The sequence below is a fragment of the Chroicocephalus ridibundus genome, chromosome 20, assembly GCF_963924245.1.
Source record: "Chroicocephalus ridibundus chromosome 20, bChrRid1.1, whole genome shotgun sequence".
NCBI lineage: Eukaryota > Metazoa > Chordata > Aves > Charadriiformes > Laridae > Chroicocephalus > Chroicocephalus ridibundus.
Window position 1 is genome coordinate 3,436,466 of NC_086303.1, and position 17,607 is coordinate 3,454,072.

General features: G+C 55.1%; 1 protein-coding gene across 3 annotated transcripts in view; it reads left to right on the forward strand.

Annotated features, from left to right (window-relative positions):
• The window catches only part of GRM4 (glutamate metabotropic receptor 4), a 52,957-nt gene extending 41,778 nt beyond the window's left edge, over positions 1-11,179 (forward strand). For all 3 annotated transcript variants that reach the window (XM_063356376.1, XM_063356377.1, XM_063356379.1), the window contains exons 9-11: positions 157-1,092; positions 6,801-7,047; positions 10,283-11,179. In XM_063356376.1, the coding sequence (XP_063212446.1) occupies positions 157-1,092; positions 6,801-7,047; positions 10,283-10,332 (1,233 nt within the window). In that variant the 3' untranslated portion in view covers positions 10,333-11,179. The remainder of the gene's footprint in view (positions 1-156; positions 1,093-6,800; positions 7,048-10,282) is intronic.
• The last annotated feature ends 6,428 nt before the right edge of the window (positions 11,180-17,607 follow it).

Sequence of the window (17,607 nt, forward strand, 5' to 3'; positions counted from 1 at the left end):
CCCATGCTGGGAAGGGCTGGGGTCCTTTCTGGGGTGTACTGATGGGGCGAGGGGTGGGATCCGGGCAACACTGCTGCGAGCAGAAGCAGGGCATCCCCCCATGCCCCAGATGCCCGGCTCCAGCGTCAGTGGGGCTGGTGCCATCTCGCCCCACAGGTGGAGAGCATGCTGTGGCCGGGGGGTGGGAGCCAGCTCCCCAGCTCCATCTGCAGCCTGCCCTGCAAGCCGGGCGAGAGGAAGAAGCTGGTGAAGGGCATTCCCTGCTGCTGGCACTGCGAGCGCTGCGATGGCTACCAGTACCAGCTGGACGAGTTCCACTGCAAGCGGTGCCACTTCAACGAGCGGCCCAACGAGAACCACACCAGCTGCACCCCCATCCCCATCATCAAGCTGGAGTGGAGCTCGCCCTGGGCCGTGGTGCCCGTCTTCATCGCCATCGTGGGCATCATCGCCACCCTCTTCGTGGTGGTCACCTTTGTGCGCTACAATGATACGCCCATCGTCAAGGCGTCGGGACGGGAGCTGAGCTACGTCCTGCTGACGGGCATCTTCCTCTGCTACGCCACCACCTTCCTCATGATCGCTGAGCCTGACTTGAGCACGTGCTCCTTGCGACGCATCTTCCTCGGGCTTGGCATGAGCATCAGCTACGCCGCCCTGCTCACCAAGACCAACCGCATCTACCGCATCTTTGAGCAGGGCAAGAAGTCAGTGAGTGCCCCCCGGTTCATCAGCCCCGCTTCCCAGCTGGTCATCACCTTCAGCCTCATCTCGCTGCAGCTCGTGGGCGTCTGCATCTGGTTCATCGTGGACCCGTCCCACTCTGTCATTGACTACGAGGACCAGCGGACTACAAATCCCCACTTTGCCCGGGGCATCCTCAAATGTGACATTTCGGACCTCTCCCTCATCTGTTTGCTTGGGTACAGCATGCTTCTCATGGTCACCTGCACTGTGTATGCTATTAAGACCCGCGGGGTCCCGGAGACCTTTAACGAAGCCAAACCCATCGGGTTCACCATGTACACTACTTGCATTGTGTGGTTAGCCTTCATCCCTATATTTTTTGGGACGTCGCAGTCGGCGGAAAAGGTAAGGGAGGAGGGGAGAGGTCTGTTTGGTGGCCCTGTGGGCTGTAAGGAAGGGGGCTGAGAGAGGCTGACGTGTCCTAAGCAAGGAAGGGAGCTTCTCTGTGCTCCCACCACCTTGGGAATTGTGGTGGGAAGTGCTGATTTGCAAACCTCTTGCTCCACTGGGGAGCAGAAACCATTGCCTCCAACCCCGTTTTCCTTTTCCCATTTTTTGTGGGTTTCTTCACTCCTTCCTTCCTGGCTTTCCTGTTTCATTTCCTCCTCTCCTGGTTTGCTGTGCCCATTGGTCCCACCGCCCCTCTCCAGAGAGAGTAGCCATGGGCAGCGCAGGCTGCTGCCCCGTGGGCTGGGGGAGGACAAGTCCCCAGGGCAGATCCAGGTCCCCCGTGTCGTTAGCACCATTTCTACATGGAAAAGGGACCGAGTGCTGCCCAGCCGGCTCCTTTTCCTGGTGCTGAGTCAGTGATGGAGGCTGGAGAGAGGGATCTGTCCTCTGAAATCCCTGAGAGGTGGAAGCAGCACAGGGCAAGGGCAAAGGAGAGGGAGCAGGACAACCCCTCGGTGTGTCCCCACTCTTGCCGGGGCGGGCGGCAGCTTGCGGCTTCTCACTCGATTACTGTTTCACTGTGATTTTAATTAACACCTGTGTGTTTGGCAACACGGAGCTGACGACAAATGGCTTGGCTGTGGCGGGCAGGGTGGCACAGAGCCGCGCAGGGAGGAGCGGAGGGGCCTGGGGTGCGAGCATCCCCCTGCGTCTCCGGATGCGACTTTGCACACAGCGTAGACGAGGCCAGACCAGATAATCCCAGAGGTGCAGTTGGGCTGTAAAACAACCTGTTTGTCTGTCTTCCTCCTCCTCCTCGGCCCCCTGGGTTTGGTGTGGAGGGTGGTCCCGGTGCCAGTACCCGTGGGAGCCTGGCTGAAGCTCCGTGCTCAACTGAGAGGGAGCAAGAACAAAGAAGAAAAAAATCTCATGAATGAGACCCAAATCCCCTTTGCCTGCCAGCCAAAACAAGAATCGCGTTTATGTTAAACGCGAACAGCTCATGCCTGCCAGCCCGGAGCTGCCTGTGACAAATAAACCTCGGTGCTGCTATTCCCTGGAAATCCCCGGAGTGACCTGCTGCCCGGATTCCCTCTCTGGATCCATCACGACTGAGATAATGTCCCCCGAGTGTGTCCCCCCATGCTGCTGAGCTGCTGAAGGCACGGCTTTTGGAAACACCAATTGCAAAAGAGCCACAGGTGGTTTGCTGAGAGCTCTTTTGCTGTGGGCACCGGAGTTTCGGATATGTCCAGGAGACCTGGCTCTGCTCAGAGCATCAAACCCCGGAGCTCGAGGAGATCGGGTCTGTGCAGGCACCTTTCACCTTGGTTCAGCCCAAAAGTCTCTCCCAAGCCGGCCCGGCCTGGCTGGAAGTGTGAAGGAGAATTAAAGGAAATAAATGGAGCCTTTTGCAGCATTTCCATTTTGATGAGATGGCAGGGGAGATACTAACAAGAAAGCAGGTTTTTTAAGAAATTATTGCAAAACAAAAGCTCCCTTAAAGCCTTCTTAATGTGCTCAGCATACTGTGGGTAATAAAGATGGAAATGATAATGATTGTAGATTATGCGCAAGGTTGCTCACCTCTTCACTGCAGCTTGTCATGGGATAATTTAGGGCTGCCGAAAGCTGGCTGTCAAGCAGCAATTCGACAATAGGCTGTGCCTCACTTCGGGGGTTTGTAATGTGCAGGGCTTCTCTGTTATTAGGCTGCTAACAAGCTGATTAGAGGCGGAAAAAGTGATGTTCCCAACTCCCCTTGGACGCAGCTCTCTTTCTTAAAGCCTGCCGCTGCCGTGGCGTCCGCTGAGCAATCCCGGGAGGGGTTTGTGGTGTTTCAGCTCGGCGCTCGGCCGTGCCGCCGTGGGATGGGAGCTCTGAGCCTCTCCAGGCTGGGGCTGAAGGGCGATGGATGCGCTCGAAGGGGCAGCCGGAGGAATCTGGTCCTCAGTGCTGCCTCGGTGCTTTACCTGCTGGTTGAGGTCTTGGGGAGCAAAAGGTCAAAAAGGTGGTGTTCCGCAGCCTGCAGAGAGGATCTGGCTCTGAGCGTGTCCTTGGGGTGAAAACTGGGGGTGTTGGCATTGGCGTCACCCCGCGGCGGTGCTGGAGCTGCCCGGGATGCTCAGCAAGGCATCCCCAGGCTTCTGCGGATCCCGTCGCCTTTGTCCCATCGCTGCTGGGACCGAGCCCCGCTGGGCTCCGTGGAGGGTCAACACATCTGGGAAAAGAAAAGCCAGGAGTGTCGACCAGGCCTTTGTTCTCCCCATAGAGTATGGCTGAAGCTTTGCTCACGTCCTGAGGGTGCCACGGGGCAGACCCACACCTCCAAACACCCCCCCGGCACCTCTGCCCGACCCCATCCGAGCCTGCGGCCAAGGCTGCCTCATGGTCCAAAGGAGCTGGATAAAAATCTCCATTTTTATTTTATTTTCCTTTACCTCGTGCCTACAACTTTGCATGGAGGTGGCATATTATTATAACAAGTCCCCCAAGCCTTTTCTCAAAAGAACCTCTTATCCCTGCCGATCCCAGCGGATTAGAGAAATAGCAATAACAGAGGATCTAAAGAAAGAGACAATTTCCTGCGCTGATAACGCGGCAGCTGAACAGCGGTGTCATTGTCTGGTTCTCTGTTTATCACATTTGCTTTCAGCGAGGGAAAAGAAGGAGAGAAGAAGAAATGAGGAGGACTGTCCAGTGGTTTGAGCAGCTTTTCCCTTCCCTGGCACCCGTGGCGGTGCAAAACCTCTCATAGCTGGGTCGGGCCTGGATTTAGAGGAGGGGGTTGCTCATTAATGGCAGAGATTTGCTTTAGGACAAACAAGACCTGTGCAGGGCTGTGCCCTGAGCCAGGGCTTCTCCCCCCGGGGCAGGACGGGCTCATCCAGCCCTGCGGCGAAGGCTGAGCCCAGCGCTGGGCCTGGGGACTCGTGCTGGGTCATTTAGGGTTGCTGCGATGCCTCGACGCAGCGTCATCATCCTGAGTCAGAGACAGGCTGTGTTCTTTGATCCCATCCACAAAGCAGCGGACGCTGCTGAACCCGGAGCTGTAACTTCTTTTATAACCCGCAGCGCGCACCTCAAAGGGCTCGGGAGGAAGCTCGAGCGTCGTTAACGGCGGGGCAAAGTGGGGTCCTGGGTTGGAAACCAATTAAGAGAGTAAGAACGAAAATCATGAGAAATGGTCATTTTTTTGATGTGGGAAAAGGTTAACTGTGCTGTGCTTCATGGCTGTGTTTAGACTCCAGGCTAAAAATATTTCTCTCTGAGCTGAAAAAGGGGCTCGCTGTGGCGTGACGCAAAGCTGTTGAGGTTAATGCAGAACACGGGGCTGTTCCTGGCAACTGGATCATTAGGGTGAAGGCGGCCCCTTGAGACCCCAAAAGTGCTGCAGGGGTTTGAGGAGGATGAAGAGACGGGGGGTCCTGGAGCTGGTGCCACCCGGGCTCTCGGCAGAGGGGAGTCCCCGCTGGCGCTGGGGGCTGGAGTCCCGACCCAGGCGCGGAGGAGGCAGAGTGCCCAGAGACGTCTTGTCTGAGCTCCAGCTCAAGCTGCTCTCTCCATCTTTGCCGAAACGCCTCCGAGTCCCAAGGCACGGGTGGGAGTCGCTGCAGAGGCAGGAAATATGGAAATCGCTGGGTTGAAAAGTGAGCTTCCTCCAAGAGGCATCTGCGGAGGACCAGGAGGGTGGGCAGGCAGCAGAGCTGGGGGGGTGAAGGGCTGCAGAGCCCCAGCCGTGTCCCACAGGGTGTCACACTGGTGCCAAGCAGGGTTGTGCCAGTCCCTGGGACAGGGCTTGGGGTGCCTGGAGTTGGTTTTCCAGCGCTGCCCTCTTTCCCGGCAAGTCCAGGACACTCACGGCAAAGTCTGGAGAGTTTCAGCAGGGGAAAAAAAAAATGGAAGAAAAATAAAAGAAGAGCAGATATTCTGGCACAGAGATATGTTTTGACTTTCCTTGACGAAATGACATTTTTATTTCCAAAAACTGCCTAGATTGACTGCGCGCATATATAGAGAGAAGGTGGAACAAACAAACCCGCGCATGTGACAGCAATAGGTTTTATTCTGGGGACAAACAAAACTTTTCCGTTGACTCAGAGCAAGCTTTGGTGCTTTTTCTTTTTTCTTTCGGCTTGAGTTGAAACACTTTTTTGGGTGTGTGTGCTTGTTTCTGAAGCAGGAGAAGAGAGTGAAATGTTTCTTTGCGTGGTCACACCTGGGACTGCGGGTCCTGGGGTGGGATGGCAGCTCCGGCCAGGAGCTGTTGCCTCCCACTGGCTCTCGCTCATGGCTTGGAGTTGCCTCCGTGCACCTTCTCCCCCGGGAGCCGTGTGGAGCCGCTGTGCTCAGCTTCTGTCCTTGGTCACCTTTTTGCTCTATTGACACGAGAAAACGAGCCCCCAAGGAGGTGGGGAACCACTGCCCCCCCTGACGCTGCAGCCCCCTGGCTCCTCCAGGTCCTGCCACCTTGCCCGGCACTAAATCCCATGCGGGAAACGACTGCAGAAGAAACCCCGAACACCAAGCTGTGACTGAGCCATGGGGTAAAGTTCAGAAACTGCTTTAAGCCTCCTAAAACCTTGTTAACAACTTGCAAAACAGCCCCGGCATCTGTGCACAGCTGGAAAAGAAGAAAAGGTGCGTGCAAAGGCACCTGAAGACCCAGAGAACTCTCTCTGCTCAGCCTGGAGAGGCCCAACATATGTGGTAGAGGAGACGATGGTGGAGAGGACAAGCCCTGTGCTGGGAGCAGGGATGCTGACGGAGCAGGAATGCTGACGGAGCAGGGATGTTCGCGGAGGGGCTCTCCCGCCCGGCCTCCCGTGTTGCTCAGGGACAAGAGGTGGGGGTGGGCGGAGGGAGAGGGGTCTCTTCACCTCCCGTCGCCACCTGCTTCAGATGCCCCCGGCTTGCGAGGAGCCTGCCAAACGCTTTCCATAGAAAAATGGATTATTCTACAGTCAGATTAATGGGCTTTCATTTTGCAAAACATCTGTCACTGTTAGTCCTGGACAGTGAGCGTGAAATTAGTTTTGACTGCAGAAAGGCAGCGTCGGTGTGTAATATGTGACTTACATGACAACGGCCCAGGGAGCCAGCTGGGGAATGGGAATTACCTGTTGAAGGGAGACGGGGGAGTGGGGAGTGCCCCGGCTGTGTGTGTCCTTGCTGTGCCCATCACCGTGGCATCAGAGCTCCTGCCCTGTGGCTGGTGGGGTGCGCTGTGGGTGACGGGGAGGAGAGAGGGAGGGTGAAGAGGGCGGGGGGCTCCGTCTCTGGTGATGTTTTTGAGTCGGGGTGCCGGCAGGTTGCTGCCGGAGCGTGCATGGGTGCTGGGAGGGCTGGGCACACACGGAGGCTGTGCCAGGGTCCCGAAACGCAGGTCAGGGCACCAGCACAACCTCCCCGTGTTTGCAGGTGGGGAAACAGCAAAAGTGGGTCAGAGGCTTCTCCAGGTGCACCTTGATCCATGCAACAAGTTGAGTCTGATGTTTGAGATCCAATACTGCCAACATTTCCAGCCCTGTCTCCCCACCCCTTCATTTATTTAACCCCAATGTTTCCACTTCCCTCTGTTTTCTCTCCTCCTTTCTCAGCTGAACCTTTCTGGATCCTTCAGAGACGTGGTGGGTCTCAGCTCATGCCCTTGTGTCTTGCAGATGTACATCCAGACCACGACGCTCACCATCTCGGTGAGTCTGAGTGCCTCGGTGTCCCTGGGCATGCTCTACATGCCCAAGGTGTACATCATCCTCTTCCACCCGGAGCAGAACGTCCCCAAGCGCAAGCGGAGCCTCAAGGCGGTGGTGACGGCGGCCACCATGTCCAACAAGTTCTCGCAGAAGGGAGGTTTCCGCCCCAATGGAGAGGCCAAATCAGAGCTCTGCGAAAATCTGGAAACACAAGGTAACGTGGCTCCCCGTGGGGTTGGGGAGCTGGTCTTGCTGGGGACTGATGTGATTCCGGGATGCCCAAAGCCTTGGCTCACTGGTGGGCCGTAGCCATGCTGTCATCCATGGGCGCAAGCAATGCCGACAGCGCTGCTCCTTGGCAAAGGGACATCTCAGCCCCTCCTGCCCCATGGCTTGGCCCACCATCCCCCAGTAGTGAGGGCAGGGTGGGAAGGGCTGCATCCCGCAGGCTGGGGGCCACTCTGCTCCCCGCTGTGCCCAAAGCACCCCGAGGAGGGAGGTGTGCTCCGGGTATCCAGCTGCATCACGTGTAGGGATTCCTGGCTCTCAGGAGGGGACAGCATCATCTCCTGTCTGTGGGCAGGGGAGATTCCCCCTTCCTTCATTTAACCCGAGAAAAGCTGTTTTCCATCGCAGCAGCCATGTGGGTGAGACAGGACGTGTCCTGCCTCCCTCTGATTGGGGTTACTCCTGGTGCTCCCATCCCTCCCCAGGCCCGTTTACATTATCCCGTGGGAAGTGCTGCCCGGTGGCTGGCATGGGAAGTATGCTGGAGACACGCTCACGCCGCTGCTGGATGAGATGCCAGCTGGGGCACGTGGAAATCTGCTCAAACACTCGGAGAAGGATCCTAATGTCAGCCCACCCTGGGTGCACAGAGCTGCTCCCGGGAGGGCTCTGCTGTGGCTGATCGGGAAAGGTGTTCGGTGCCTGGGGGCTGTTCCGGGGGCCGGGCAGGAGCTAAGGCTGACACAGGGGCAGAGCATCTGTCTCCCCTGGGAAGAGAGGCTGGGGGCTCAGAAAACGCTGGGAAAGTGGATGCATGGCTGTTCTGCATTTGTGTTTCCAAAAACAGAGCCTTGCCAGGAGGAAGGAATGATTGGAGCCAATGCTGATGGGGTCCTTTAAGAAGGGAAATCCTATTTGGGCTAAATCTGAAGAAAGCCTCACAGATATATAAGTGTTCCTCGCGTACCAGCACAGTTTCTGGGTTCTAGAGACAGTGGGATGGAGACCAAACAGCACTTCCATGGGAAGCCATGATTGTCTTGTAATCCCATACTTGCTCTGTTTCCAGCCTGAGTTCTTTAATATCCCTTGGCATCTGTGCATAACCTCCGTATCCTCATCGCTCTCTGTAATGGCTCTCGCTGGCAGTCGCTCTGTACGCGATGTCTCTCCGTAGGCAGTCTCTCTGCATAATTCACTCTTTCATCTACCTATCTGCATTGTGAAGGGCAGCTGCATGGCCAGACCCCCCTCACCGCCCGTGCTGGCGGTGGCTTTTGTCAGCTGCTATCGCAGATCTGTGTGGTCTGCGATCCTATCCCAACGTGGCAGTGGGTAAGGGTCCCTCTGTCCCCCCCATTTTGTCTGTGCAAGAGATGCTTCATGCAAGGCTGGGGGTTCCCCATGGTAAGGGCTTGCCGGGATCATGTCAGCCCAGTCCTGGGGAGCCACCTGGCGCCAGACCCCCCATGGCATCAGTGTCGCAGGCTGCGATGCTGCAGGAGCATTGGCATGTGTGATCTTTTCTCCCTCCAGCCACACGCAGCTCCTGGCCAGGGCTCTGTGAGCACAAAGAGCTCAAACACCCTTTGCAGCAGGGCTTGGAGGCCCAGCTGCAGCGAGCACCTCATCTGGGACCTGAACCCAAACATTCCCATATGCTCTCTGCTGCGTTGAGCATCTTTCTCCCCCGCGGGACTCGCAGCAGGACCCTCTGAGGATCATACATGCCGGGAGCAGGGAGAGCTGAGCCTCCCGTCTGCCGCATCTCCGGCTCCGATGTGTCTCGCATGGGGAATACGGGAGCTCGGCGCGAACGGGGCTGGCAGCGCGTTCCCAAGGCATGCCAAGGTGGGGAGCCGGGCATGGCATCAGTGCTGGTGGCAGGAGGGATGGTGGGGTTGTCAGCGCAGGACAGAGGAGCCATTTTACACTCTGGCACTGGCGGGTCACGTATCCTTAAATAAACAACAGAATAAATAATTCACAGGGCTTTGATATGGGCAGATTGGCTAGGAAAACATTGCGGCTAACAAATAGCTCTGTCAGCTCTAATTTCTTATGGCCTATCTAATTGTTATCTGGGAATACCAGTCTGAAATCTGCAGCAAGGTTCATTTGTCAGCGAGGCACCGAGACGGAGGGAGAGCTGCTGGTCGGCCCCTCTGCGCGGTGCCGTAGGGATGGTCTCTGCAGAGGATGCATTTGTGCTGCTCGTGGTGTCTTGGGCTTTGCTGTCTGTCCCAGCACTTGTCCGTGTCCTTGGCTGGAGGGTGTCCGTGTGTCTCCTGAGCCCCGTGGTACCTGGGGATCTCATGGTGGCCTCTCCGCAGAGCATCATGCCCGGGCGAAGCGCTGAGACAAGCCAGGGTGTTGCAAGCTGCTGCTTCCACCTCTCCCTGAGCTGTGGCTGCCGCTAAAAGCAAGTGACATGCTGCAGCCTGCGAGCCTGAAGGCAGCGGTGCAGCCCTGCAGGGAGCAGGAGGATTTATTGCTATCTGGCGTTTTTCTAGCTCTGGGCCTTGCTGCGGTTCCCCCGGTGTCAGTGTGGGACGCATGGTGGCTTTGTAGCCATGGCTGCCCCCTCTCCTTGTGTGTTCAGCCCCGTCCCGAGGGCTGGTGTGTCTGGGGAAGATGGAAGGTGGGCAGCAGGTTTGTGTCCGTGTTCTCCTCCAGCACCCGAGCGTGGGCACAGGGATCCCTGGTGAGGGCGCAGCCGGGCTGGCTGGCTTTGTGCCACCCGCTGCCGGCACTGCCTGTGCCCTGCTGCTCCGCTCCCAGCTGCCACGGAGCGGCGTCCAGGGGTGCAGGGTGCCCAGCTTGGACCCCAAATCTGCTCTTGCAGGGCTGGGGCAAGCCGAGCTTTTAGCAACATGGAGCATCTGCGGGTTTGTCTGTAAAAGGTTGCTGAAGGAAGTGAATGGGAGCCTGAAAGCACATCCCCTGTAGCTCACGCCACATCCCGAGGTGTCTCTTCGGGACGAACTGTCTTTAGAGAGCTCCCAATGGCTGCCGTGGGGCTCAGCCCCTCTGCCATGGCTCAGTGCCCTCACAGGGAACGATCCCGAGTGCTGGCGCTGCCTGGATCCATGAGCAAACCCCATGTCACATCCCCACCAGCATCTCCTGGCAAGACTCTCAGGTCAGGGTGAGGGGACAGGAGCCAGAAAGGGAGCGTGGACTTCCTTAATGATACATGTGAGGTTTGTCTCTCTTTCCAGCACTGGCTACCAAACAGACCTACGTCAGCTATAGCAACCACGCGATTTAGCTCCAGCCATCGCAACTGCCTGGCGGAGAGGGAAGCTGCGGATGCCACGACGCGGGAGGGAGCTGGGTCGCATCGCTCGTCACAGGACGCTGGAGGGGCACCCGGACGGGATGGGGAGGTGGCAGCCGGGGTAAACGCTGCCGGCTGGGCCGCTGGGCAGAGCTCCCGGGGAAGATGGCAATCAACAGCAGCAAAAAATAAAGAAAGAATAAAAACAAACCACCGACCAACCGACCACCGTGACAATGCATGCCTCCCCACGGAGGAAGAGGAACAGTGGAGCAGGGGGGGACGTAGCGCGGGGAAGAGGTGACGGACTTCGGCAAGTCTTTGGGGTTTTTTTTTTTCCCTGTATCTTGGCAAACAACAAAAAAATAGAGACCCAACATTTTCCCTTTTCTGGAATTTGTGAGATTGTTTGTGGTTGTGCAGAACCTTCTGTTTTCTCTTTCTTTTTGTTTCTTTTAATCTTCCATTTTCTTTTGTTCCTGTCTTCCTCCGTCCCTCTTCACTCTCTCTCCCGTATCCTACCAAATCCTATATGTTGCAAAAAGGAAAAATAAATAAAAATACATAAAATTTAAATAAAAAACAGACGACAAAATAAAATAAAATAAAACCTAGACTGTGTTCAAAGTGCTGATTTCTATAGGTGGTTAATTAATGTATGTGATGACCATATGGATTGAAATATGTCTGCTTTATGTACTGACCAGTCAAAAAACAAAAACACACAAAAAAAACAAAGTTCAGTGCCTGGATGTTTATGAATTATTCAATGACTGTGTAGAGCATGATCATTTTTATACGAGGAGATTTCTAATAAAAGACCATGGTTTTGCACTCGGCGTTTGCTGTCTCTTGGTGAGTGTTCGTTCCAGGCTCCAGGAGGTGACTCTAGGATGATGGTGCAGGTTTTGAGTGGCCAAATGCTCCAGGACACCACAGGGCTTGGTGTCCTCCCTCTCCAGGCCATCCTGGAGCAGGATGGTGAGCAGATTGAGGGAGGTCATCCTCCCCCTCTGCTCTGCTCTGCCCTGGGGAGGCCACATCTGGAGCGCTGGGTCCAATTCTGGGCTCCCCAGTTCCAGAAGGACAGGGAACTGCTGGAGAGGGGACAGCAAAGGGCTACCAAGATGCTGAGGGGACTGGAACATCTCTCTGATGAAGAAAGGCTGAGGGATTTGGGTCTTTTTAGTCTGGAAAAAAGACGACTGAGGGGGGATTTTATCAATGCTTACAAATACTTCAAGGGTGGGTGTCAGAAGGATGGGGCCAGGCTCTTCAGCGGTTCCCAGCAACAGGACAAGAGGTAACGGGCACAAACTCGAACATAGGAAGTTCCATCTCAACATGAGGAGGGACTCCTTTCCTGTGAGGGTGGCAGAGCCCTGGCACAGGCTGCCCAGAGAGGTGGGGGAGTCTCCGTCTCTGGAGACATCCCAACCCCGCCTGGACGCGTTCCTGTGCCACCTGCTCTGGGTGACCCTGCTCTGGCAGGGGGTTGGAGGGGATGATCTCCAGAGGGCCCTTCCAACCTCTGCCAGTCTGGGATTCTGTACGCCAAACAGGGTCCTTGCGAGGGGATAGGACAGGGAGAGGAGAGCTCAGCATCACCTGGGCACATGCTGTAGCCCGTACTTGCCCCAGGGCTCAGGGCCTGGGGCAGGATCTGGGGCAGAAAGGGCTGATTGCTCCTCGTTTGCTCTTCTTCTAGGTGGGGATTGAGGCTGCAGGGATGGAGCAGGGAGGAAGGGACTTCCCAGGGCTTTCTTTTTCCTCTCCTTCAGAGGAAGGGCCAGCTCCACCCTTTCCCCTAGCCCAGCTCCACCTGGGCTAATTAGGGAGTTCGCAGCTAACAAAAGCAGCTCTGGCCTCCTGCTGGGAGGGTTTCTCTTCCTGGCTCCACTGTGTCTCATGGGGGACAGCACAGCCTGGTGTACAAGGTATGGGGCTCTTTAAAGAGTCTTGATTTTTGCCTGTTTTGGGGGGGTTTGGTGTGTTTGCTGCTGGTGTCACTGTGCTCTGGGAAAAGGGCCTTGGAAAGGGGGTGGCTGTGCTTGTTTACTGCTGGGTGAGGAGAGGGTGGTCCAAGCTTGTCTTTCTTCTGGAGCTCAAATGGGGGGAGGTGGGGAGAGGAGGCAGGGGAAGGTGGTGCTGCCTGCCCCGGAGAGGTGGGCTGCCCCCAGGTTTTGGGCAGGTTGTTGCTTTCGATACTCAGCAAAAGCTCTGGAGCTGGTGGAAGTGTCCTGACCTAGCAGAGGCAACGAGGGTGCTGGGATGTCTCCCCGTCCCTCTGCATGTGTTCTCCCTGGCCCAAAGATGCCCATATATTCCCTTCTCTGAGTATGAGTGATGTTACCCCTGTGTTTTGCACATTTCTAGATGTATTTGTGTATTAATCACAGCTCTGCTTTCGCTCTGGTGGGTCGCCCAGGCTGTGTGCCCTGGGGATGGGAGATCTCGGCGCCGCTCTGAGCCCCGCGGGGAGCTTCAGCCATTGATCAGGGAAAGTGACTGTTCCCTGCTGGCATGGAGAGGACAGAGCGCGGCTTGGAGGCAGGAGTTAAAAAAAGAAAAAAGAAATATAATGAAAAGCTTGAAACTTTGATAAGATCATACTTGTCAAAAGAGCTTCTCGGGAGAAAAGAACCTGCTCTGTTCCCACCGCATCCATCACTGTCGGATCGGATGTGAAATGCCGCCTGGTTCAGAGGGCTCCCAGAAAACCCAAGTTGATGTCTCTGGTGCTGTTTCTAGCTCTGAGGTATTGCTCTGCTGTTTTTACAAGCAGCTTTCTACTCTAAACTCTGCCTGATAATGACTGGCAAGGTGGATTCTACCTTAATTACAGCATCTCCCTCCCTCCCCTTGCAGTGTCTGTGAGGAGGGACGCTCTGCGTCCTCCAGAGAGGTTGTGGCTGGGAACTGACGATGCTGCCACCAAGCAGATCTTCCAGGCCCGTCTGTCCTCTGATGGTCAGGGGAGTTCCGCAGGGCATGGTGCGGACACTGGAGCTGGATGGGGTGCAGGAAAGAGGAGACCTCTAGTAGCGAGATGGTCTGCCTGGGTTGATGCCTCCTGCCAGGCAGGATGCAGAGAGCTGTGCTGATCTAACTGCTTCACTAGCTTGAAGAACTATTTTTTTTTTTTTTTTTTTTTTTTAATGTGCAAATACTTCTTCAAGGTGTTGTGCTCTGTCTCTCTTGTCCTCAGACATTTCTGCCTTCAAGCTGCTTCCCTAGACACGCAGCCAGCCCTGGAGCGCGTCCTGCCCGCCGCTCGGGCTGCCAAAAGGCGTGCAGAAGGGAGGGTTGCGCTCACGCTGTCGGCAACCAGCAACGCGCAGCAGCTCCGAGGAGGAGGAACTGGGGGGTCTGGGCTTCAGTGGCTGGGATGGCACATCCCCAAAGGGGTGCTTTTGCTTGGTGTTCAGGGAAAAAGTCACTCGACTAAACTTCGAACATGGTTTCAGGTAGATTCATGTTCCCCTCCTGCATCAGACCCTGTTTAAACACAATAGCTACCCCGATTTCCTGATGGATCTGGTGGAGTGTTAAATCAAAAGAGTCCTCGTGTGGGTACTTATTTTGGTGTAAGTGTGCTTTAGAGCGATTCAGTCTTATTCCTTACAGACTTTAGCTTAAATGATATAAAGATGCTCTTAAGCAGATATGCAAAATATTTGCACAAATCCAACCTCACTGGTCTCGAAACGGAATTTTAATTGGCCCCACTTTTTTCTTTTTTTTTTTTTCTTTCCCCTCAGCTAAAAACTACACTTACTGGCACCGTTCCTGCGCGCTGCTAAATAGACCTGTATCCCTCCCAGTGCCGGGTGCGTTTTGGCGGCAGACGCGGTGACCTCCGAACATGGCTGGTTAATTTTATACGGCATTTCATGATACAGTGCTGCTTAATTCTAGACACTTATTTGATTATGAAAGCTAATTAAAAGGGAGCAGTCTATAAGCAATTGAGATGGATGTAGAGCGAGGTGGATCTGGGCAGGCTCTGGTGCTGGTATCTGCAGAGAGGTGATAGCTGCTGCTGGGGCAGTTTTGGGAGGGAGCTGGTGTCTGTTAGGATCAGGTTTCTGCTTTGCTTCGTATTTTTAAGGCTAATTCTGCTTCCTGTGGCTGAGCAGAAGAGTGGAGTAGATATTGTCTGATCTATCGAGGGAATTCCTAGGGTTTTTTGTACTTTCTCCTGAAATCCGTGCTGTCGTTTCTCCTCCTCGCCTGCCTTACAGCCTAAAAGCACTTGTCTGATTTTTCCCCTTATTTCGGTGAAGAGTTGTTGAATTTAAATAGCAATAATTGCCCGAGTTTCCTGAGTGGTCGACCTTTGTGTTTTGTACTTTTTCTGGGAATCTGAGAAGCGGGGGGAGAAACCCGGGCTGGTGCCACCTCCCTCCCTCGCCTGCTCGGATCTCCCCCCTCCCCGAGCTTTCTGTTGGCCTTGGGCTGCCGTTCCCAGTCCCCAGCTCTTCTCCTGAGCTCCCTTCTCCAGGGACAAGCAGGAACTTTTGGGCTCCCACTGTCCTTCCCGTGGCGCGGCCGGGGGCTGGAGCGGGAGGCTGTGTGTGTGCTCATTGCCCCAGCCCTGCGCAGAACGGCGGCGGTGTGGAACCTGTCATTAGCTCTCTTCTGTGAGAGGCAAATTACAGACTTTAGCCTCGCAATTAGGCCGACTCGATAGGAAATGGAAAAACAAAATAATTTCTCTGCAAATTTCTCGGCCTGCCCGCCATCTCGTCCCTTGCTCCTGACTGGGGGAGAGTTGCTCCCCCACAAGGTGGATCTGGAGACCTCCTGTTGAAGCCACAGCAAAGCTCCTTAGTCAGCAAATCTGGAGGGAGGGGATGGGAAGAGCAGGGCTGGAGTATAAAGTGGCTTGTTCCTTGCTCCGAGACAGGTCTCCATCCAGCCCCTCTCCTAGAGGGAGAGCCACAGAGTCCTGGTTTGGCCCCAGGAGATCCGAGTGCTGCTCAGAGCAAGGCGCGACTTGCATTTAGAGCAGAAGGCAGCAAAGCCTGTGACAGATGTTGTGGTTCATTACGCAGTGGGGGACCAGCTCTGCAGCGAGCAAGTTCAGCTCATTTCTGCACAAGGAAGTGTTTCTCCCACCAAGACCCGCTGCCAGCCAAAACCTTTGGCTTGGAGCATCAGGCCCTTGTTGGGAGCTTTGAAGATGTAAATGGAGACCTCGAATTTAATTTTCCTGGGCTGTGGGAAACCAGGAAGGAGGATGGAGAGCTGTGATGAGCCCATGGGTGCTGCTGAGAAGACAGGTGATGCTCCTGAGTGGTCTCAGGGGGGCAGTGGGTGCCCCGGAGGGAGATGGAAGCACCCCAGGCCTGGGGTCGGGGAAGGACCGGCGGCAGAGCGGAGCTGGACATGCCGACTGCCAGGTTTCCCCTCGCTGAAGCGGTCCCTGCGGCTGGAGCCCGCAGCCGTGGAGGGAGGCGTGTGTGTGGCGCGTAGGTGAGGGTCTCTCCCCAGCACCAACGTTCTCTTGTATGGCCGAGCGAGTCAATGGCAGATTGTGTTGAAATCTCACTTCAGCAGTGAAAGCTGCAATTAGCATTTAATGAAGCTTCTTGCTTTTATTTTTAGGTAACCTCCGATTCCCTGACTGTGTAATTTAGTCCTCCATTGCTTGGAGATAATTAAAGTATGTCACTATAATTTGCTTTTTTTAAAAGCCTGTAATTATGTTTTTATTGAGAATAAAAAAGGGGGGGAGGGGGAAATGAAAACAATGTTAGGGGAGGAGAAAGCTTTGGATGGGCAAGGGGGATTTCTTCCAGCTTGAAGGCTTGGGAGATCTTTCCAGGATGCTGTGTAGACTGGGGATGGAGGAAGGGCTTCTTCTGTATCAGTGTTGGTAATAGCAAAGTGCAGCGTTGCCAGCAGAGGTGTGAGAGCTTTGGGCGTCCACAAGCCCTGATGTCCTCGCCCATGGTTTAGCTGCAGCGTAACCGTGGTGTGTGCCTGGGCTGCGTGAAGTACTGACGCTGCTTCCTCTGCTGCCTTGTTTGTGGTCTTCAGCATCGGTCTCCTTCCAGTGCCCTGGAAGAGAGGAGCAGCCCTGCTCTGTCTGCACTCCAACCTGCAGGCTCCGGGGCAGCCCAGGATGGGTTTAACCTGGAGCAGAACAGCTGAGGTCTCATCCCTGCAGCCTCCTGCTCCCAAGACCGCCCTGCCAAGCCCAGCAAACATCTCCGCGCACGCTGGGTCTTCGTGTTTCAATCGCAAGCATCTGGTCTCCATGACAAAACATGCTTTGCTGATGCAGGGCTTCATAGCTCCCACTATATGTCCTCCCTGCACAATAACAAATGAATGGGGAGGAATTAAATGTGTCTTCCCAGGCCTGGCAGGACCGCGCAGCCTTTGAGGGATACTTCTTGTAGCGTGGTCTGTATTCACATCTGTAAATGCTGCTGCTGGATGTCAAACAACCTACGTCCTTCCAAATCCCCCCGGCACTGTCTAACGCTGAACGTGCCAGCTACAGTGTCCTGCCTTGCTCCAGCCCGTCTGACGCTCTGCATGGCCCTGGGCCAAGCGTTGCTCCCGGGCAGCCCAGCAAAAGCCACTTCCATGCAAACTGGTCTGAAACGAGAGCGTGGCCAGCGCAGGAGGAACTGCTCTCCTACAATTCACAGCCTGGAAACTGGCTGTTGAAGGGAAGTTGAATAACAAATAAATTCAAGGTAATTGATTGGCCTGTGGCCAGTTCACAGCCAGCGAGAGCCGAAATGAGTTGGATTGTTGGCTTTTTCTTTAAGTTATTCTCGCTCAAATTTTTGAGCGCTAAGAGGTTGCATTTAGTTTAGAATATATTTAATTCATTAGAACGTTGATCTCCTCTGCTGCAGAGTTCAGATCTGATCCCAGGCTTTATTCCTTATCTAAATGCAAAGGTTTTTTGCCAGAAATATGAAGCAGAAAAAAAAAAAAAATCTTGGTGCTTAGGAAAAGCGACATGATGAAGGGAGCATGGACTGGACTGCGTTCCAGTGCAGGGAACCTGCTGGGACTTGAGCTGACATCCTCCCTGGTATGTGTCCAGTTTCTTTCTTGCCCATAACTGGGATGCAGTCTTTAGGGGCTCTTGCCCACTTCCACAGCGTTCAACGTGTCCTGGGTGCTGCAAGCAGCACCCCGAGGTCCCTGCGGCCAGCCCCTGATGCAGGGTGCTTGTACGCTGGGGTGCTGTGAAATTTGGTGCAACCCCCTGCAAAGCTTCTCTCTGGAGCTGCCTGC